This window comes from Vulpes lagopus, chromosome 5, assembly GCF_018345385.1.
Source record: "Vulpes lagopus strain Blue_001 chromosome 5, ASM1834538v1, whole genome shotgun sequence".
In the NCBI taxonomy this organism is placed as follows: domain Eukaryota; kingdom Metazoa; phylum Chordata; class Mammalia; order Carnivora; family Canidae; genus Vulpes; species Vulpes lagopus.
The window spans coordinates 102,541,009-102,564,899 of NC_054828.1; the positions used below are offsets into that span (position 1 = coordinate 102,541,009).

The following is a 23,891-nucleotide window of genomic DNA, read 5'->3' on the forward strand; positions in this document are numbered from 1 at the left end:
TGATTATATTTAGGAAACAGAACATTGTAACAAACAATAAAAATTACCTGCCCTGCTGCAAATTTAAAATGAAATTTAATGCATTTCTCTGTGGGTTTGATTAATAATAGAATAATAGTTGATAATGGACACCTAGTATTTGACTATTTTGTTCTAAGCACTTTACAAGTACTAACTAAACCTCACAACTACCTCATTATTTCATTTACCTTATTTGATATCTCCATTTTACAGATGAGGAAACTGGCACATGGAGGTTGAAGAACTTGCTTATCATCATATATGCTTATATGATGTATAATACATTATAAATGTATTATGTGTGTATTTATAATAAATGATGGAGATAGACTCAAACCCCTAGAACGTATACGTAGCCACTATCTTTATTGCCTTTATATGTATTCATGTTTGCCTGCATACATGTATCATCTTGTCTGCCTACCTATTTGTTTAATGGAATTTCTAGAGGGATTGTTCTACTTTGTCCCTGGGATTATGGGACAAACAAACATAAAAGGGGAGTAGCCTGTGGAATGTTCATTTTTCTAATTAAAAAAATCGATTTTTAAAAAAACTAGAGTTGTGAGTTCACAGATACTTGTTTTACATTTTAAGTTTCCTATTCTGGGAGAATAATTAGATAGTGATTACTTAAGCAGTTTAATGGATTCACATTCTTTTTTTTTTTCTAATTTTTATTTATTTATGATAGTCACACAGAGAGAGAGAGAGAGAGAGAGAGGCAGAGACAGAGACACAGAGACACAGGCAGAGGGAGAAGCAGGCTCCATGCACCGGGAGCCTGATGTGGGATTCGATCCCCGGTCTCCAGGATCGCGCCGTGGGCCAAAGGCAGGCGCCAAACCGCTGCGCCACCCAGGGATCCCTGGATTCACATTCTATCTGACTCATAGGAAAAGGTCCCTTTCCAGGCGAGACTGATTTTGAGAGGAGGCTACAACTGTGACCAAGGGCAGTAGGAACTCATTCTCCAATATCTTTACTTCAGCTCACCTATGTGAGATTATCATGGAAACCACAGACTATCCCATCAATATGTGGTACCTGGGAGATCAGTTCCAATTACTGTCAGTGGTCTGTGTATCTAGCCATTCCTGTCTATACCTGTTTGTTGGTCTTGTCTTCCCCTGTCATATTCTGTGAACTGGTCTTTTTTTTTTTCCCATAGTGTGCTCTTACATTTCTTTTTCCTGTCCATCTGGCCAAGCTATTTCATAACTTACTTGAAGATATGCTGTCTTGATACTTTGGCAGCCTGATAGAGCTCAGGTCTAACTTCACTGGAGAGGAATGGCCCAGCTCCATTGTGACCCTTCACTTGAAGACTGTTCTAGACAACTCTGGATTGAAAATGCAGCAGAAAGCATAGCTGCTTATTCCTGAAAATAATTGCTTAAGCAAGTATAATGTGGCTCTTGTTAATTTTGGCTCTGGGCACCACAAGCTGCAAAATGTGAAGTGAGGTATAATTTTAACCGTTTTTCTCCGTTCCCATTAAATTCAGTTTCAGTGATCATCACTTCAGGCCTGCTTTAATACAGTATGGCCTTAGAGGTTGTCTCACCTTCCACTGGCTCCTTCTTCAGTTTATCCTTTGAGATTTTGTAATGTAATTGACGTAAAAAGCCCTGCAGTAACAGAAGCAAATGAGATTCATTTGAAGGGTTATAGGAACAGAGGAGAAATGTGAAAAATGTATTCATACTGAGGAGTCTCCTATAATAATAGGTGAATTTTTTAATAGGCAAAAGGAATAATGGTAGAAAAATTTTATATAGTATGATACGAAATATAGTATGATATAAAATTTTACATAGTATGTCTCTAGTATCACTAGGGGTGTTTTATGAAGATAACATTCATTGGTTTATGAAGCTAAGTTTTATAAATATATTTAAGTTTGGGACTCTATCATAAAACAAGAGGATATGTATGTCTCAATAATAGCACTGATTTTGGTATTGTATAAGTTCTTTATATATTTTGGATACTCTTTATTGGATATGTCATTTGCAAATACTTTTTCCCTTTCAGTAAGTTGTCTTTTAGTTTATTGTTTACTTCACTGTGCAGAAGCTTTTTATTTTGATACGATCCCAATAGGGTTATTCATTCATTCATTCATTCATTCATGAGAGAGACACACACACAGAGAGGCAGAGACATAGGCAGAGGGAGAAGCAGGCTCCATGCAGGGCATATAGGACTCAATCCCGGACTCCAGGATCATGCCCTGAGCCAAAAGCAGACACTTAATGGCTGAGCCACCCAGGCGTCCCTAAAATCCCAGCAGTTTGGTTTTGTTTCCCTTGCCTTAGGAGACATATCTACAAAACTGTTGCTATAGCCAATGCCAAAGAAATTACTGCCTGTGCTCCCTTCTAGGATTTTTATGGTTTCAGGTCTTACATTTAGATCTTTAATCTGTTTTGAGTTTATTTTTGTGTGTGTTGTAAGAACACATCCAATTTCATTCTTTTTCATATAGCTGTCCAGTTTATCCAGCACCATTTGTTGAAGAGACTATCTTTCTCCCATTGCATATGCTTGTCTCCTTTATTAACTGAGCATATAATTGTGGGTTTAGTTCTGGGCTATTTTGTGTCCTTGATCTATGTGTCTATATTTGTGCTGGTGTCATACTATTTTGATTACTTCATAGCATATTTTGAAATCTAGGATTGTGATACCTCCAGTCTTGTTCTTCTTTTTCAAGGTTGCTCTGGCTATTCAGGGTCTTTTGTGGTTCCGCACATATTTTAGGATTGTTTTCATTCTTGAAAAATGCTAATGGTATTTTGATAGGAATTGCATTAAATCTGTAGATTGCTTTGGGTAGTATGGTCATTTTAAACAATATTTGTTCTTCCAGTCCATGAACATGGACTTTCTTACCATTTGTTTGTGGTTATCTTCAATTTCTTTCGTCAGTGTTTTACAGTTTTCAGAGTACAGGTCATTTACCTCCTTGGTTAAGTTTATTCCTAGGTATTTTGATATTTTTGGTGCAATTGTAAATGGGACTGTTTTCTTAATTTCTCTTTCTTCTTCTTCATTATTGGTGTATAGAAATGCAGTGTATTTCTGTACATTGATTTTGTATCTTGTGGCCTTCATTTGTCAGTTCTAGTAGTTTTTTTGGTGGAGTCTTTAGGTTTTTCTATGTATAGTCATGTCATCTGCAAATAGTGGAACTTTTAATTCTTACCATTTTGCATGGTTTTTCTTTTTCTTGTCTAATTACTGTGGCTATAACTTCCAGTATTATGTTGAATAAAAGTGGAGAGAGTGGACATCCTTGTTTCTGGTCTTAGGGGACAAGCTCTCAGATTTTGACTATTGAGTATGAAATAAGCTGTGGGTTTTTCATATATAGCCCATATTATGTTGAGGTATGTTCCCTTCAAACCTACTTCATTGAGTGTTTTTATCATGGCTGGCTTTTGTATTTTATCAAATGCTTTTTCTTCATCTATTGAAATGATCATGTTTTTTATCTTATGTTGATGTATATATCATATTGATTGGTTTGTGAATATTGGACCACCTTTGAATCCCAGGAATAAATCTCATTTGATCATGGTGAATGATTTTTTTAATGTATTGTTGGATTCCGTTTGCTGATATTTTGTTGAGGATTTTTATATCCGTGTTCACCAGAAGTGTTAACCAGTGGTTCTCTTATTTTGTTGTGTCTTTATCTGGTTGGTATCAGGGTAATACTGGTATTGTACAAGGATTTGGATGCTTTCCTTCCTCTCCTATTTTTTGGAATAGTGTGAGAAGGATAGGTATTAGTTCCTCCATAAATGTTTGGTAGAATTCACCTGTGAAATCATCTGGTTCTAGACTTTTTGTTTCTTGGGAAATTTTTGATTACCATTCAGTTTCATTGCTGGTAATCAGTCTGTTCAAATTTTCTATTTATTTATGATTCAGTTTTCAGAAGGTTATGTGTTTCTAGAAATTTATCCATTTCTTGTAGGTTGTCCAATTTGTTGGCATATAATTTTTCATAATCTCTTTAAGCCTTTGTATCTCTATGGTGTTGTTATTTTTTTTCTCTTTTCTGATTTTGAGTTCTCTTTTTTCTTTTCTATGACTCTGGATAAAGGTTTATCGATTTTGTTGCTCTTTTCAAGGAACCAGTTCCTGATTTCACTGATGTGTCCTATTGTTTTTTTGATGTTGTAGTTTCTATTTCATTTATTTCTGCTCTCATCTTTATTATTTCCTTTTTTTTCCCCCTTGGCTTTAGATTTTGTTCTTTTTCTAATTTTTTAAGGTATAAGTTTAGATTGTATATTTGAGATTTTTCTGGCTTCTTGAGGTGGGCCTATATTGCTATAACTTCCTTCTTTGGATAGCTTTTTGCTGTATCCCAAAGATTTTGGATCATTGTATTTTCATTTTATTTGCCTCCATGTATTTTTTAATTTCCTCTATGATTTCTTGGTTGATTCATTCATTGTTTAGTAGCATGTTATTTAACCTGTATTTATTTGTATTCTTTCCAGATTTTTTTTTTTTTTTTGTGGTTGATTACTAGTTTCATAGTGCTGTGGTCAGAAAAGATGCATGGTGTGACTTCAGTTCTTTTTAAATTTGTTGAGACTTGATTTGTGACCTAATATGTGATCCATTCCGGAGGATGTTCCATGTGCACTTCAGAATGTGTATCCTGTTGTTTTAGGATAGAATGTTCTGAGTATATCTGTTAGCTCCATCTGGTCCAGTATATCATTCAAAGTCACTATTTCCTTGTTGATTTTCTGTTTGGATGATCTATCCATTGATGTAGGTGGGGTGTTAAAGTTCCCTACTATTATTGTATTACTGTTCATTACTTCCTTTATGTTTGTACTAGCTACTTTATTATGTATTTGGATACTCCCATGTTGGGCTCATAAATATTTACAGTTGTTGTATCTTCCTGTTGGATTGTTCTTTTTATGATTATATAGTGTTCTTTGTCTTTTGTTATAATTTTACTCTGTTTTAAAGTCCATTTTGTCTGATGTTAAGTATTGCTACCCTGACTTTCTTGTCACTTCCATTTGCATGATAAATGCTTTTCCATCCCTTCACTCTTAATGTGTATGTGTCTTTATCTGAAATGACTCTCTTGTAGGCACCATAGGTCTTGCTTTTTAATACATTTATACATTTTTATACATTCCATCACCCTTTGTCCTTTGGCACATTTAATCTACATATGTTCAAAGTAATTGTTGACATGTATGTCCTTATGCCATTTTGTTACATTTTTTGTGGTTGTTTTTGTAGTTCTTCTCAATTCTTTTCTTGAAGAAATGGTTCTTAATCTCTGGGTTATGGACACTTTTGAGATGCCTGATGGGAAGCTATAGAATTTTTTCCCAGAAAGATACATAAACATGTTACCAGTTTGTGTTCAGTGTCAGGGGTTCTTAGGTGCCTTGAAGCCCATCCTTGGGTTCCCAGTTAAGAACCTGTAATTTAGTAAAAGATATTTAGCTTTACATACCTCTGTAATCTTTACGATCATCCCTTTTGACAGTTTATAGATAATTGACAATACTGAGTTAACAGAAAATAATAGATTTTGTACCTCACACTTAATAAACATACAGTATTTCTTTGAATTGAAAAAAAAAAACACACACAGTTTGCACTTAACATTTTTATCCCAGTATCTGGAAAACTCAGTCTTCATTCTGCAGGGGTACTGGTTTGTGAGGTGTTACTCTGCATTTGCATAAAATAAGCTACATTTAGCATTTTAATCATTGATATCCTGGAGCCTTTTTGTCCTAGTGAGATTATGAGCATCTCTTTCCAATTTTGTGTTCAGAGATTATAAATTGGTAGCCATGGTGGGAGTGTTTACAATCTTGAAATACCACCAATCAAGGCTTGCTCTTCCTATTTCCCCCAAGCTGATTTTTAAACATTTACCAGCGTGCAGCTGATTTTAATTACTCATTCAGCAAACATTTTTTTGAGTGCCTGTTGTGTTCGAGTCACTGTCCTAGGTGTCAAAGATACAGCAGGGAATAAAGAACATTTACACAAGTGAACATCATTTTCTAAATCTTAAATTTTGTAATGAAAATGGGGAAGACTTGGGAGATCCTTTTAATCAAATCATATGGGAAATATGGAGTCAAAGCAAATGGATTTCCTTACTGTAGAATTTTCAGACTCTTAATGTACTGTTGTGCATTGTTAATCTCTAGGAAGACAACATAGTATTATTTTCAGTACAAGGAACTCTTTTTTCCAGAATATATTTAGTATCTTTCAGAAATACTATTTTGCTGCCCAGTTGTTAGGAATTGGTAAAGGAAGGGTATTTACTCAGAGTGTAGGTCAGAATATGGGTGGGACTTCTGAAGATAGACCTTCCCACCATCTGTTTTATAGGTGGTTTATTTGTAGGTTGTGGATTGAATTGTTTTATTTATGGTGTCCTGATCCATTCTATTATAACTTCATTTCCAGTAATTAAAAGAAAAAGCCTTTTATGTAATGAGAAAGCATTGTTATTATTTAAACCCTTTTTCTTTTTGCTCTGCAGTTCCTAATTTGGGGACTCCTAATGGTATGTGCATATGAACTTCTGCCACCACCTACTCCCTATTGCTAGATTTCTCCTCAGCATTAAGGCAGCTCTTGTAATGGGAGTCTCTGAAACCCCCGTCATCTGCCTCATTAGGCTGTAATGTTTCTCAAAGTGTGATTGATGGACTGTTGCATCACAGTTGCTTGGGTAGTTCTTAAAACCGTAAGTTCCTGAGTCTCACCTCAGACCTGTTGATTCAGAGTTTGTTATTTGTGGAGCCCAAGAATTTGTGACTTAAAGCACATTTATAGGTGATTTTAATTGTTTAATTTCCATATTGAATTATTTAAATTCCATTTTTAGTAGGAATATGTATTATTTCATAACGTTGTAGGGCTATTGGCATTTTGGCCAGGACTGTCACTGTGTGGCATTTCATAGGCACACCAGGACACTTAAAATCCTTGACTCCTCCTACCTACCAGATACCATTATCATCCCCAGTTATTAGCACAAGTAGAATGCCTCCACACAGTCACAGATACTTCCTTTCTACCACCAGTGGGCTAGTATTTTAGAAGTTACTCTTAATTTAATTCATATATCTAATCTGTGATTTCACATTATTCCCTAACTCTGCACACTTCCTAAACAATGCAAGTTCCTTAGAGCCTGGAGCCCAGTGCAGAGCCCAAGGGGTGCTTAAAGTCCCAACCCTGGTATCATGACCTGGGCGGAGACCAAGAGTCTCGAATGCTTAGCCACTGACTGAGCCACCCAGGTGCCACCCCTTGGAGCGCTTTAATGTCCATCACACTTTTCCATTTACATGCCATTTTTTTCAGTATTTGAGTTCTTGCTTTTAAAAAAATTTCATAAATTAGATTTTATTATTACTGCTCTCTACAGTCATCAGTGTTTGTTTTGATCAACTCAAGGTTGCCAAATTATTTTTGCTCCTTTTTGCATTTAGACTTTCCTTCTGAGTCTTTTTCTTTTTAATCTTGAACTATATCTTTAGAAGGATATATATATATATTTTTAAAGATTTTATTTATTTATGCATGAGACACACACACACACACACACACACACAGGGAGAGAGAGAGAGAGAGGCAGAGACACGGGCAGAGGGAGAAGCAGGCTCCATGCAGGGAGCCCGATGTGGGACTCAACCCTGGGTCTCCAGGGGTCGCTGAAGGCAGCGCTAAACCGCTGAGCCACTGGGCTGCCCCTTGTCCTATTTTTTGTATGATGTTTTTACTTAGGAATGCAATTCTGAAGTGACTTAATTACTTTTAGTGCAGTATTATTTTGACCTTTATTATTTTTCTGAGAAGTATAATTGTTCCTTTGTAAGTAATCTAACTCCTCTGTCTGGTTTTATTTTTAAAAATATTTATTCATTCATGAGACACAGAGAGAGGCAGAGACATAGGCAGAGGGAGTAGCAGGCTCCTTGCAGGGAGCCAGATGCAGTCAGGACTCCAGGAGCACGCCCTGAGGCGAAGGCAGACGCTCAACCGTGAGCCACCCAGGTGCCCCTCTCTCTGGTTTTAAAGGCCTCTCTTTGCCTTTGGCGTTTTGCAGTTTCATATGATGTATCTGGATGGTACTTATTTTTTTATTTATTTAAATGATTTATGTATTTATTTTAATTTCTTTTTCATTTATTTATTTTTCTTCTTGAGACTTTTTTATTTATTCTTCTTGAGACTTGGTGTCTCCTGAATACAAGGTCTTCTATTAATTCTGGAAAAATTTCAGCTAGTGTCCCTTGAGATATTGTTGTTTCTCCAAATTTTTTTTTCCTATTCTTTCCTAATGAAGTTGTAATTTGATGTATGTTAATCTCTTTTATGAGATAAGATGATTTTAAGATGTCTCATCTCTTTCATATCTTCTTTTTTTCTTTACTGATTCAGATCTGTCATTTGGTTTACTAATTCTTTCTCTGTATCTACTCCAACTAGGTTTTTAATTTCAAGGAATGAATATATATATATATATATATATATATATATATATCCCCCGAAATTCTATTAGGTTTTTTTTTTTCCTGTCTCCCAAGTCACTTTTGTTTGTCTCTTGTTTCTGGCCTATACACTTCATACTTACTTTTATTTCTGTAAACGTTTAAAGCATACCTAATTGTAATCTTATATATTATGATCTGTTAATTCCAAAATTTGAACATCTTGCAGATTTAATTTTTTTTAATAGCTTTTGCTGCTGCGGTGGTTTGTTTCTTTTTGTTTTAATCCCATATTTGGCTAATAGTAATATTTAGGAATCTCCTTGGATCACAGAGGGTTGAAAGGTCTGTTTGGCTTCACACAGAGAATTTGCTTCTCTCCCTGACAGATGCCTTTCAGAACCCCCAACCCAGAAACAGCTTAAATTCATTTATTGGCTTGAATCTCCTGGTCCTTGAAAGAAGTATATATTTATACTTAACTGAGAATAGGCTTGCAATAATTTTCAGTGGATCCCATTCCAGTGAAGGCCTGATTCATATAGTTTTTTTTATTTGCTGCCCTTGTTAGTGGACACACATTCTCTCCTATCCAGGTCTACACATTCACTGAGGAGTGTGGCCTTTCAAGGACATTGCCAGTTCTATGCAGTGGTCTCAATTCCACCTTTCATTCCATCTAATAAAAGCCAAAATTCAAATCTCTAGATTGTAACTTTAAGCTAAGATCATGGCTTTAGCTCTTGCTACTACTCTCATTTCATTAAATAAATACACTCAACAGGTATATTTGATTAATTACTGTTTTGTCTTTGTTTTTGCTGCCTGTGGATTTCTTGTGAGTCCAGCAATGCATTTAAAAGAATATTTGCTGTATCTTACCTGCCATGTCTAGGTATTTGTAATAGAGGGATTCTCATATCTCATCTAACATATTTCCAAAAGTAAAAGCTCGGGTAATTTGTATATACACTAGAGTTGGAGCACCACTGAGTTAGAGATACTGCTTGCTGCTGTTTCTATAGTGGGAAGTTGGAATTTAGTTATTTGAACCTTTGCGTTTTCCCAAATTCGATGCCACTGTTATCAGTTAAATTGACATTTGTAGTCTGCCATTTAAAAGTGTTAATAATAGAGAACAAGCCCATTTTGAATCCTAGATTAAACTTTAAAGTCTAATTTATTGATATGTTTGTCCTTTATCATTTACAGATTATTTTCCATTATATTCAATCATTAACAATCATTAAAAAATTCAAAATTAATTCAATCATTAAAAAAAAGTTAGTATGATAGTCTCCATCTGTTTTGAATTGAAAAAATTCAATTCAAAATTAATTCAATCATTAAAAAGAAGTTAGTATGATAGTCTCCATCTGTTTTTCTTCCTTTTTGAAATGAGCATCATATGGGGCACCTGGGTGGCTCAGTCAGTTACGTGACTTCCGCTTAGGTCTCAGCATCCTAGGATGGAGTCCTGCATCAGGCTCTGCACTCAGTGGAGAGTCTGTTTCTCCCTCTCTCTACTTCTACCCTTCCCTCCACTCCTGCTCTCTTTCTCTCAAATAAATACAATCTTTTAAAGAAAAATGAAGGCGTCATATAGCCCTAGAAATATAGACCTTTAATCATTTGGTTTCAGGAAACAAAGAGCCATTTGAGGTAATTCAAGAAAAAAGAGGCTGTTGTAAAGATACATGTGAAATGGAGATGGAATGAAAAGAACTCAAGGCAAGTTTGTGGAGATCTGTTCCTTTCTCATGATCTCTTATAATTTGTTCTGTGCATTCATTCTGTTCTCTGCTCTTTATTAACTGTCTCCTTACTGCATCTTTTCTACTACTTCAAATCTTCACTTTGCCAAAGGTCTTACTTGCTAAGACACTAGCACAATTTTATGGCATAGTTTTCACATTGAGTTACGTTGTATGGTGGTACTGTTTCTTAGTATTTCCAAGTTCAGAATTTTTAAAGCTGTGATGTCTAATACAGTGGTCACTAGCTACACAAGACTCAAAATAATGTGTTGGATCTGTATGTGTAAAACCGTAAAACATTGATGAAAGATACTAGAGAAAACCTAGAGGTTAGTGTTCATGGATAGGAAGACTCTACATAGTAAAGATGTCAGTTCTCCCCAAATTGATGTATTGACTTAATGCAATTCCAAACAGAATTCCAGCAGTATTAAAAAAAAATAAATATAGACAAGTTGATTTTAAAATTTATAGGGAAAGGTTAAAGACCTAGAATGGAATACCTAAAGCACTTCGAAAAAGAAAAAGTTGGAGGAATTATAGTAATTTATTTTTAAGACTTCCTGTAAAGCTATAGTAATCAAGACTGTGTAGCATTATTAGTAAGAGATAGATATAAGATCAGTGGATCCATATAGCATCCACAAACCCACACAGGTATAGCCAGCTGATTTTGACAGAGGTGAAAGGCAATTCAATGCAGGAAGGATAGTCTTTTCAACAAATAGTATTAGAACAGTTGGACATATTCATGGAAAAACAAAAAACGAAATTCTCAACCTAAGTGCCCCACCTTAAAAATTAAATCAAAATATATCATGAATCTAAATGTAAAACTTGTTTTTTAAGAAGAAAGAAACATCTTTGATTTGGGATTAAGTAGAAAGGTTTTGGACTTGACACCAAAGCATAATCCATAAAAGAAAAGTTGATAAATTGGACTTTAAGTATAAACTTTTGCTCTATGTATTAGTTTGCTAGGACTGCCGTAACAAAATACCAGACTGGGCGTCTTAAACAATTGAAATTCTATTTTCTCACAGTTCTGGAAACTAGAAGTTCAAGATCAAGGTGTTGCTAGAGTTGGTTTCTCCTGAAGTTCTCTCCATGGATTGCAGGTGGCTGCCTCCTATTGTGTTCTCACATGGCCTTTTCTCTGTGTGTGCACATCTGTGGATTCCTTTCTTTTCTTATAATAATACTAGCCCTACTGGATTAGAGGCCCCCTGTCCCCCCCTCCCCCACCATATGACTCCATTTAACCTTAATTACTTCTTTAGCCTGTCTCCAAATACAGTTACATTCTAAGGTACTGTGTGTGTGTGTGGGGGGGGGGGGTATATGAATTTTGTGAATGAGTGCACACAATTCAGTCCATAACACTCTGGGAATGACACTATTAATTAAATGGAAAGACAAGCTATAGAGTGTGAAAAAATGTATCTGCAAATTACATACCTGATAAAGAACTTGTATCTGGAATATGTAAAGAACTCTCAAAATTCAACAATAAGAAAGTAAACATCCCAATTAAAACGTAGAAAAAAGACTAGAACACACTTTGCCAAAGGATAGCAAATGAGTATCTGAATAGATGTTCAGCATCATTAGCCATTAAGGAATTGCAAACTAAAACCACCACAAGATACTCTTACACACTTGTTAGAATGACAAAATTGAAAGTATAGTACCAATTACTGGCAAGGATGTAGAACACCTGGGACTGTCATACATTGCTGCTGGAAATGAACAGTGGGACAGCTACTATACAGAGTTTGGTAGTTTTGTTGTTTTTACAAAGTAAAACATATACCCATCATAAAACTGAGTTTCACTTCTGGGTATTTTTGTAACCTGTGCTTGTGTGTTCATAGCAGCTTGATTCATATTTGGCAAAAACTAAAAGCAGCTAGTATATGCTTCTACTGGTAGTGGATAAACAGTGATATTCATACAATAGAATACTACTCAACAATGAGAAGGAACAAAACTAAAGGTAAATGCAGCCACTTGGTGAAAGAAGACAGTCTCTAAAAGTTACATAATGAATGATTTAATTTATATGAAATTCTTGAAAAGACAAAATTATAGAGGCGAATATCCAGTTGGTGGTTGCCAGGAGTTAGGTGAGGCAAGCATGTGACTCCCAAGGGAGTTTTTGCAGTAATGGAACTTTTCTGCTTCTGACTGGTGATGGTGGTTACACAAATTTATACCTGTGTTAAAACTACTAGAACTATATTTTTTAAAGTTGATTTTGTTTCAGTTATAAGCTAAATAAATCCCAAGGATGTAATTAATGTACAGCATGGTGACTACAGTTATAACAATACTATATTGTGTATTTGAAAGATGCAGAGAAAAAAAGAAAGATGCAGAGAGAATGGATTTTATTTTTTGGGGGGGGGTGGGGAATGGATCTTAAAAGTTCTCATCACAAGGAAAAAATTTTTAAGTATGTGTAGTCATAGATGTTAACTAAACTTATTGTGGTAATTGTTTTGTAGTACATACATCTATCAAGTTATTTTGTACACCTAAAACATAAATTTTAAATTCCCCAATTTAAATATTTTATTGCATTCATAAATAAAATTCAATTCTTCAGTTCTAGCTTTCAGTTGATTGACAACTAGATGTGGCATGGGGCCACTCTATTGTACAATCCAGATACAAAACATTTCCATCAATGCAGAAAGTTCTGTTGGACAGTGCTGTTTTAGAGTGGGGGGGTCCACCAATTTTTCCTCCAAAGAGCCAAATAGTATGTACTTCAGATACTTCATATGGTCTCCATCTCAACTATTCAGCTCTACCATTGTATTGTGAAACCAGCCATAGACAATACTTTTTTTTTTTCTAATTTTAAAGATTTTATTTATTCATTAGAGACAGAGAGAAAGGGGTGGGGGGGCAGAGACACAGGCAGAGGGAGAAGCAGGGCCCATGCAGGGACCCTGACGTGGGACTCGACCCTGATCTCCAGGATCACACCCCGGGCTGAAGGCGGCGCTAAACTGCTGAGCCACCCGGGCTGCCTGCCATAGACAATACTTAAACAAATAAATATGGCTGTGTTCCAGTAAAATTTTACTTATAAAAACAGATCAATTTCTAACAAATGGATGGTTACTGGAGTAGAGATGTGGGAGGCGGGTGGGTGAAATAGATGAATTAGCACTGAATGGTGTATAGAATTGTTGAATCACTATATTGTACACTTGAAACTAATGTAACTATATGTATGTTAACTATACTGAAATTTTTGTTTTTAATGGTCATGTTTTTTTTACCTCTATTTTAGAGAATCTGGCCTATATCTTTTCTTCATGTCAGCTCAGGGTTTACTGGTAGAGTGACTTTATACTTTATCATCCAAGTTAAATAAAAGCTTAATTTTGAGAATGAAAGTGGGTATTATTGAGAATTCTGCTAGGACAGTAGGCATAAACTAGGAGTGTCCCTAAGCAAACCAGGGACGGAGGTTACTCTGTCAGTCTTCCTGTACATTTAGTTGCCCTTGTGGTAGACTCACACCCAGTTCAAGTAGCTGGAAAAGCAGTCAAAACTATTACTTCAGCAGGGGCTGTGGGTTAGCCATTTACCTCTGAAAGGGATTATTTATATGGGAGGTACTCTGAGGCTTGGCTCCCCATATACACTCAAAATAGCCTGTGTTTTTTGTCCCTGTGCCTTTGCTCATGCTTTTCTTTCTCTGCCCTCTTTCCCATCACTCTTCTGTGTGTTTGTTGCAATCCAGCCCAGTTTGCAAACCTCTGCTTAAATGGTAATCTCTTTCATAAAGCCATCCCTATAACACTCTTTTTAGACTTAGAAGTTGGTATTTATATTTTATAAAATTCAGATGGCACAGTGTCTCACACCAAGTCCCCAAACCTGGCAGAACTTCAGAAGTAAATCAGTAGCTTTAAATACAGATTAATGGTTCCTGTCTTAAATCTGTTGATTAAAAATTAGTGGTGGTATTTTTTTGTTACTGGTTTGTTTTTAAATTCCTAATATTCTTTTTTTTTCCCCTAATATGATTCTTATGTAACTAGCCATCTGGTTTAATATTTGGAATCTGTTAGACTTACATTATTTGATATAAACATTGACTTTTAGAATTAGAAGGAACATTAGAAAAAGTCTTTTTTCACTTGTTTTTAAACTGGGGGGAAGGAGTTTGGAAGAAGACAGAAAGGAAATTACTTGCTCAGATCCCATTGCTAGTTACTGGCAGGACCAGGACTAAACTTCGTATATCTTCACTCCCATTTCTGAACCTTTCTTCATATTAATATTGGACAGACTCTTCTAAGGAATAAGCTTTGAGTACCTGGGAGTGCTTGGTACATAGTCAATAGATTATTTTATTGGTAATGACTGTCTAGCTACTTTATATCATACGGTAGTACACTTTTTGCCTCTTAATGATTGTTTCTTGATTATGTTGTTTACTCACACTCAAGGATTCTTTTCTAATAGTTGGGGATAACATAGTAATCAGCATGAAATCATCTCAGAAAAATCCTTTCTCAAATTAGTTCTAATATGAATGGCTTTTAAAAGGCTGACTGAACCGAACTGACTTCTGGGACAGCTTTGAATCATAATAGTTTGTAAGAACCCCTCCAAACAGACCAATTCCAGATCTGCAGGACTTTCCTGACAGGCCTACTCCCATTTGGGAATATGTGTGTGTGTGTGTGTGTGTGTGTGTGTATGCGGATGCCTAAGCCAGAGTAGCAATAGGGAAAAGGGCTCCTGGGAAGTGATAATAACCTAAGCTGTGCTTTAAAGAATTATGTGGCAGTTAGGCCCAGGAAGGAGTTGGGGCAAGTGAACACTTAGAAGAAAATGTAGGGAAAAAAAAAATCTTTGTGACCTTGGGTTAGGCATTGGTTTCTAAGCTATGATACCAAAAGCAAAGCAACAAAAAGATAGACAAATCGTATTTGATTAAAATTTAAAACTTTTGTGCTTCAAAGAATGCCATCAAGAAAATGAAGACAATCCACAGGATGGGATTAAATATTTGCAAATCATAACTGATAAGAGATTTATATCAGGATCTATAAATAATTCTTCTAAGTCAACAGTTAGAAGACAACACAAAAATGGGCAGAGGTGAATGACATTTTTCCAAAGAAAATATTTAAATGACCAATAAGCATATGAAAAAACATTCAACATCATTAGTCATTAGTGAAGTGCAAGTCAGACAATGATGAGATACTACTTCACACCCACTAGGACAGCTAAAATAAAAACCATAACAACAGACATTGGCAAAGATGCAGAGAAATTGGAATCTTCATATATTGCTGGTCATCATATAAAATGGTGCAACCACTCTGGAGAAAAATTTAACAGTTCTTCAAAGAGCCAAACAGAGTTACCATGTGACTCATCACTTCTACTCTTAGGTCTGTCTGTACCCAAGAGAAATGAAAGCAAAAATGTGACACTGAGGGTGCCTGGGTGGCTCAGTCAGTTAAGCATCTCCCTTTGGCTCAGGTCGTGATCCCAGGATGCTGGATCAAGCCCTGTGTGGCTCTCTGCTTGGAGGGGAGCCTGCTTTTCCCTCTTCCCACCCCCTATTCATGCTCTCTTTCTCTCTCTTAAATCTTTTTTAAAAAGTGCGTTCTAATGTTCATTAGAGGCATTATTTCATAATAGCTGAAAAGTGGAAACAACCTAAATATCCTTAAGCTGATAAATAAACAAAATGTGATATTTCCATACAGTTGAGGATTATTCAATAACAAAAGGAGTGAAGTACAGACTGGTATATATGCTACAGCATGGATGAATCTGAAAATGTTCTGCTCGGTGAAGGAAGCCCATCACAAAGGCCCACATTTTATATGATCTGCTGATGTGAAATATCCAGAATAGTCAAATCGATAGAGGTAGAAAGTAGACTAGTAGTTCTCAGAGACTGGGAGGGGGAGGAACAGGGAGTGACTGCTAACTGACGAGTCTGGGGTTTCTTTTTGGGGTGATGAAATGTTCCAAAGTTAGACAGTAGTTATGGCTATGTAACTGAATATACTAAAACCACTGAATTGTGTGTGTTGAACGGGAAAATTTTATGGGATGTGAATTATATCTCAATAAAAGCTGTTACAAAAAGTGCTATATTTAGTAAAAATTTAAATTCTCAGACAAGAAATACGAATTTTGTCTTTAAAGCAGTTATGTATTCCTGAAGAGTTTTCAAGAACGACATGATCTGAATATCATTTTCAGAGCAAATGACAAATGATGGTCATAGCATTGAGGTCACAGAAGCCTTCTAGGTCTAGATGTTTAGAGTATTTATCCTCAGTTTTCTGTCCTGAGCAAGTCTGAGAATTTTATATTATTGATACTGAATTTTAAGAATATTTTATTCATTTTTAAAATATTTTATTTATTCACGACAGACACAGAGAGAGAGAGAGAGAGAGAGAGAGAGAGAGAGGCAGAGGCACAGGGAGAGGGAGAAGCAGGCTCCATGCAGGAGCTCAACGTGGTACTCGATCCCAGGACTCCAGGATCACGCCCTGGGCAGAAGGCAGGTGCTCAACTGCTGAGCCACCCAGGCGTCCCCCAAATAAATAAATCTTAAAAATTTTTTTAAACTTTATACATGGTGGTATTTTACATTATTTATCTTGTTCTCGTTTTCTTCCTAATAAATTAGTCTAGGTGATTGCTAAAAGAATAGTAGTTCCAGAGTATAGGAGATATACTATTAATTTTTATATTAATCTCAGTGAGTGATCTTGGCCATTGTAAATTTAGAGATGACAAAATATGGTTTAACCAGAATACCAAGATTCTTGATGAATTATAATGCTTTAAAGACTTTTCTTTAGGGGCTCCTGGGTGGCTCATTTAGTTAAGCATCTGACTCTGATTTCAGCTCAGGTCGTGACCTCTCAGGGTAATGGAACCTCATGAAAATTCTCTCTCTTCTTCCTCTGCCTCTTCCCCCTCCCTGATCTCTCTCTGAATAAAAAGCAAAATCTTAAAAAGTGTATAAGACTTTTCATTAATAAACATCTGGATTTTGATGCCGAAAAGCTCAGAACTTGCTTGGGGTTTTTGTTATTCAGCTTGCATGGGGTTTTTGTTATTTTTCTTCCCTTTGTGTGAGTTACCTTAATTCTGTCAAATAAGTTACATATTGGAAGATTTTCAGGAGGTAAAAAAGAGCAGTAATCCTTTCGCTGTTTTGGTTTTTTCATTCTAAAGAATCATAATTTTAAAAACTCTTGTTACCCTTAAGAAAATTCTGGACTGATTTACATTTTGAAAAATTATATTTGAGTCCAAGCGTATTGTAAATAACTGACTTTAGTCTGATAAGTGCTACTGATAAGTTGTTCACTGTCATAGTTTTTCTGATGAATATGTGCTGGTGTTAACTTAGTAAATCTATTTTTAGAAGAGTAATACATTGTGTACAGTAGCCATTTTGGACACTGTATAACTTGTGTTGTCAGTAGTGCCCTCTTGTGGTCAGTTACGGACTAAATTTCAGCTGTAAAAAAATCATCCTGGCTTTCTATGAGCTCATATAATCTCTGCTTTTATATAATGGAATCACCCATACTCTGAATTTATTTTCAGTAAACAGAAGACAAAACCATGGCACAATTTTTTAAATGGAGGATTGAGTATTGGGTAGAGTAGCATCTTGTCTTATGTTATTTGGATAAGTACTATAAAAGGGGATTAGAGAACAGATTATCTAGGAGCCTCACAGGAAAAGTTCATGAAGTGTGAGGAGAAGCAAGTAGTTGTGATAGTGTTTGAGGAGATTTATGAGTCTTATGTGATATACTTGAATATTTTACAGGCACACTCTGCCCCCTTCCTTTAGAGATTCTCTAGAACAATATTCTGGTTTTATTTCTATTTCATCATACGTGTGTATATGTGTGTGTATGTATGTGTGCATGTACACACACAATCTCATCCTAGGAAAGGGAATGCACACCTACCTGGCATTGTATTTGAAATGTCTATCTCATTTAACAGAAATTAGGTTTAGTTTGAAATAACTTCAAATCTGTTTTGTACTGTCAATAATAGTTGGCCTGTGATAAATGTTCATTGGTTATGGGGATTTTTTCAGGAGGAATGAATTTTCTCTGCCAATTGAATTTAAATTTTTTTCTTAATTATTATGGGGAAATCTTTAAAAATATGTATATATATTTAGGTAATCTCTGCATCCGATGTGAGGCTGGAACTTGATCCCAAGATTTAAGAGTCGCATGCCCTTCTGACTGAGCCAGGCAGGTACTTTGATATGGTGGAGAACTTTTAATACCCTTGTTTCTTCTTTGAGTTAAAAGGTTAAATTTTATATCGCAGCAATGGCTGTGTCCCCATATCTGCCTTCCTAGATTCTTGTCTGACACTTTTAATGCTCCAGTATTCTTAGAAGGATTCCACTGTTAATACTGTTGTCATTTCTTGTGGGTGATTCCGTGATCTTCATCATTATATTCATAAGAGTTTTGTGGGGTGCCTGGCTGCCTCAGTCAGTGGAATGTGCAACTCTTGATCTTGGGTTTGTGAGTTCAAGCTCCACTTTGGCTGTAGAGATTACTTAAAAATAAAATCTTTAAAAAAAATGAGTGTTGCAACTAAGTAATTTTGCTCAGGAATGTATCTTTTTGTGATCAAGGAGTTGTGTATATTGATCTTCATTGGTTTTTATGAAAATTAAGTTTCAGTTAGTTTAAGTATTATGTAACAGTTATAAGCAGTTTGAAATATTTTGAAAGTTATCCAATTGTAAAACATTTTAAGTTGACAAAGAATTGCTATTTTCATAGAAATTGAAAAGACCATTTCTGCTTATTTATACATAATTACAGTTGTAAATATCAGCAACCTAATATTATGGATTGATTTTTTTAAGACTTTATTTATCTTTTGTTTTAAAGATTTTATTTTTACTTTGAGAGAGAGTGCACCGAGGGAGAGTGAGCAGAGAGCCCGATGGTGCTTGATCCCAGGACCCTGAGCTCAAGGCAGATGCTTAACTGACTGAGCCACTCAAGCACCCCAGATATTATTTATCTATTAGAGAATTTATGCACCTATGCTCACAGAGGAGGTGGGGAAAGGAGAGGGAAGAAGACTCCCCGCTGAGCACAAAGCCTGATGAACCTAAGTCAGACACTTAACTGACTGAGCCACCCAGGTGCTCTTGGACTGGTTTTTAAAATAATGTTTATTTTTAATATGTGGCTTATAAAAATATATTTGATTTGTACTGAAGGGATCCCTGGGTGGCGCAACGGTTTGGCGCCTGCCTTTGGCCCAGGGCGCGATCCTGGAGACCCAGGATCGAATCCCACATCAGGCTCCCGGTGTATGGAGCCTGCTTCTTCCTCAGCCTGTGTCTCTGCCTCTCTCTCTCTCTCTCTCTCTCTCTGTGACTATCATAAATAAATAAATAAAATAAAAAAAATTGATTTGTACTGAAACTGCACTTAATTGATTGTAACATTAGTTGTGTTTAAACATGCAGGAGGGGGCTGTTTTTGTAGTTCTATTATCATTATGTACTTATTTTTTTTTTAATTTTTATTTATTTATGATAGTCATACAGAGAGAGAGAGAGAGAGAGGCAGAGACACAGGCAGAGGGAGAAGCAGGCTCCATGCACCAGGAGCCTGACGTGGGACTCGATCCCGGGTCTCCAGGATCGCGCCCTGGGCCAAAGGCAGGCACCAAACCGCTGCGCCACCCAGGGATCCCTCATTATGTACTTATATAACTGTATTAGCTTTTCATATTCTAAGTTTTTTTGTTAAGATTTAAGATTTTACTTATTTATTGAGAGTGAGAGAACACAAGGAGAGGGAGAGAGAGAGAAGCAGACTCCCCACTGAGCAGGGAGCCTGAGGATAGATGATGGATCCCAGGTTGCTGGGATCAGGACCTGAGTGGAAGACAGACGCTTAACTGACTGTGCCACTCAGGCGCCCCATATTCTAAGACTTTTGAGTTTAAAAGTTTGGGCAGCCCCGGTGGCTTAGCGGTTTGGTGCCACCTTCAGCCCAGGGCGTGGTCCTGGAGACCTGGGATCAAGTCCCGCATCAGGCTCCCTGCATGGAGCCTGCTTCTCCCTCTGCCTGTGTCTCTGCACCCCCCCCCCCATCTCAAATGAATAAAATATTAAAAAAATAAGTTTAAAAGTTTAAGGCTAGTTAATTAATTCAAAATTTTAACAGTTTTGAGAGGATGACAGTACAGTGTAATGCTTAAAAGCTCAGACTCTGAAGTCAGACTTCTTGGATTGGAATCTTACTACTGTCGCTTACTCACAGTATGGCCTCAGCAAATTCTTTAACTTCTCTGTGCTTCAGTTTCCTCATCTGCAACATGGATATATATTAGTACTTCCCTTATAAGATTGTTGTGGGGGCAGCCTGGGTGGCTCACCGGTTTAGCCTTCAGTCCAGGATGTGATCCTGGAGACCTGGGATTGAGTCCCGCGTCAGGCTCCCTGCATGGAGCCTGCTTCTCCCTCTGCCCATGTCTATGCCTTCCTCTCTGTGTCGTTCATGAATAAATAAAATCTTAAAAAAAAAAAAGATTGTTGTGGGGATAAATGAATTACTCAAACACTTAGAACAATGCTAACATATACAAGAAGTCTTTGTGTCTGTCCATTTATTATCACCATGATTAAATTTACATTTGAATTAATGTTGATATTCATTGTGAAGAAACTATTTTGTAAATGTAAATACCTTTAGCAGTTCTTGCTTTAAAAATATTTCTTTTTTTTTTTATTATTTATTTATGATAGTCATACAGAGAGGGAGATAGAAAGGCAGAGACAAGGCAGAAACATAGGCAGAGGGAGAAGCAGGCCCCATGCACCGGGAGCCCGACGTGGGATTCGATCCCGGGTCTCCAGGATCGCGCCCTGGGCCAAAGACAGGCGCCAAACCGCTGCGCCACCCAGGGATCCCTAAAAATATTTCTAGGGGATCCCTGGGTGGCTCATCCGTTTGGCGCCTGCCTTTGGTCCAGGGCGCGGTCCTGGAGTCCCGGAATCGAGTCCCACGTCAGATTCCCGGCATGGAGCCTGCTTCTCTCTCTGCCTTTCTCTCTCTATCATGAATAAATTAATTAATTAATTAATTAATTAATTAAAGTATTTCTATATAACTGAAAATAAACAGTAAACTAAAATATTTCATAAAATTTTTTATGAAAGCTTTTTTTCACAGTTATCTTTTCTTCTCTTTTAGGCACGGAATGTTAACACTGGTGAATTGGCAGCAATTAAAGTAATAAAATTGGAACCAGGTAAATTGAAATTTGATGTTTCTTATTGCTGTAAGCCATTGGATGACTGTAAGGCTGATTTAAGTGATGTTTGGTCAGCATTCTCTGATTGTTCCTAACATCTTCTGGGAAAGAGAACTGTGGTCTACTCTTTCCTCCTCTTTGAGACCTGTAGACAGCTGGTTCAATTCTTTCTTGAAAAATCACTCATAATTGGGGAAGGGAGGTGAACTTCTGGAGCGACCTTGTTTCTTTTGAACTTAGTTGAGCTAATCTGCCACCAGTCTGGAGTGATGTTTTTCCAGGTTAACCCTGTACTGCAGTGAGAGGTCAGTGTGATGCAGGGGAAAGCACTGAACTGAGACTGGGGTGCTGGGAGCCCAGTACTTTGTGCTCTTGCTCTGTGAACTTGGCCAGGTAACTTTTCTGAGCCTAAGTTTTCTCAGTCGCTCTAGCCCTCACATTTTATGGGTCCTTAATACTGCTATAGTAGTTACCTTCCAACGTGAGCGGCTTATTGTGGAGCCCCTAGAATGACTATTTTTTTTTCCTGCTTCAACTGTATTTTCTCTCTGAAATCCCCCACCTCTTGCAGAAACTGTATTTTCTCTCTGAAATCCCCCACCTCTTGCAGAACTCCTGTCTTTCTGATCAACTACAGTCTTGTTTATTCTCTCTTAAAAGTCCTTTCTCTCTTTTTCTCTTTGCCACTATAAGCAAGCAATTGTGCTAGTGTCTAGGCTGAGTTCCATAGTGATGGTAGTGCCTTTCTGATGGCTCCCTCCACTCCAAACTGATAATACAGGAATTTGGTAAAACAGGTTTTATCCTTGGTGTGAGTATAAACCCATTTGGTAGTTTTGTTTTGTTTTGAAAGTGTGCAGTTTTTTTCTGAAAAGTCTAGACAGTAAAATAATTTAGGCTTTGTGGACCACATGTGGTCTCTGTATACATATCTCCACCACCCCCCCTTCTCCCTCTAAAAGGAAACACCATTCTTAACAAACCAGGCCACCTACAGCTGTAGTTTGCACGCTTCTGATTTAGATCATCAATAAACTTTTTAGAAGTGCCATTAAGATGAAACTTCAGGATGTGTTGACAGACTGTGATCAGAACACACTCAAATATAATGAATAAAAAAATACTTTCTTAGTTACACATACTTACGGATTTTGTATACTTTAATTAACACTTTAACACAGAAGACAAGTTTTTCTTTGAATCTCCTATGTTTTAGGGGATATTTGAAGTTGGTGAAGTCTGAGGTAAAAAAAAAAGAAGATTTGGCATTTGAAGCATAATCTTCATTTGTAATCCTTAAGATATGGCTATGTTATTTGATGAAATCATCTCTGATTCGAAGTAGTTATACATATGTCATTCCTTCAGTCAGCTTAGTGTCTTCTCCTTCAGGTCTTCCTGTTCCTCGTCTGAGTAAGGGGACTCCTCTGCAGAAATAGCTTCCTTATAGCACTTACCACAGCTGTATTATCATCCTAGAATAGCCTTTCTTTGTTTCTAGGCTTTAATCTAGTTTGTGTCCATAGCACTAAACTTATTGTCTGGTTCATAGTACTCATTCAGTAACTCTTAATATTTTCTTTAAAAAATGAGGAACTTGAAAAATCTTATTGTTCATCAAGTCATTTGTTTTCTGACTGATGGGATGTTTGTATTGTTATGATGTTAATCTTGAACACTGTCATGCATATATTATTTTAAAAGTAGAAAATACAATTAAAAAAGAAAAATCGTATTCTACTGTTCAGAGATAGCAATAGCATCATATATGTGCTATTAGATACCCTTAAATTTAGTTAATATTACATTCCCTGCTTAGATCTTCATAGAAACTACCTGAATCTTAGCATTTAATTTTGTTGCCTTAATTTGACATATCACTCATTGGTCAGCTTGAAGTATATGGCCTGGTAGTAAAGAGCACAGATCTAAACCCAGGCTACTTTGATTGTAGTCCTGGCTTGACCACATTGCGTAAGCTTTCTGGTTCTCTCTTTCCTGATCTCTAAAATGGAAGTAATAATAGTAGCTTCCTCTTAAGGTTGTTGTAGGGATTAAATGAGCTGATATATCTAAAGCACTTAAAATAGTGCCTGGAACAAAGTACGAACTGTAGTAAGTAGCTATTATTACTACTAACAGTATTATAATTTCAAAATATGACCAATTTTGTTTGATCTTTATACACTACCTTCCTTTCCTCACTTGTAATTTTGAATCAGATCCCAAATGTCATATCATTTTAGCCCTTAAT

At 36.5% G+C, this 23,891-nt stretch overlaps 1 protein-coding gene across 5 annotated transcripts in view; it reads left to right on the forward strand.

Annotated features, from left to right (window-relative positions):
• MAP4K3 (mitogen-activated protein kinase kinase kinase kinase 3) overlaps positions 1-23,891 on the forward strand; it is a 185,161-nt gene that overhangs the window by 44,309 nt on the left and 116,961 nt on the right. For all 5 annotated transcript variants that reach the window (XR_005987929.1, XM_041756085.1, XM_041756087.1 and 2 more), the window contains exon 2: positions 21,577-21,634. Coding sequence is in view for 4 of the 5 variants with exons in the window: in XM_041756085.1 (XP_041612019.1) it covers positions 21,577-21,634 (58 nt within the window). In the remaining variant the exon portion in view is untranslated. The remainder of the gene's footprint in view (positions 1-21,576; positions 21,635-23,891) is intronic.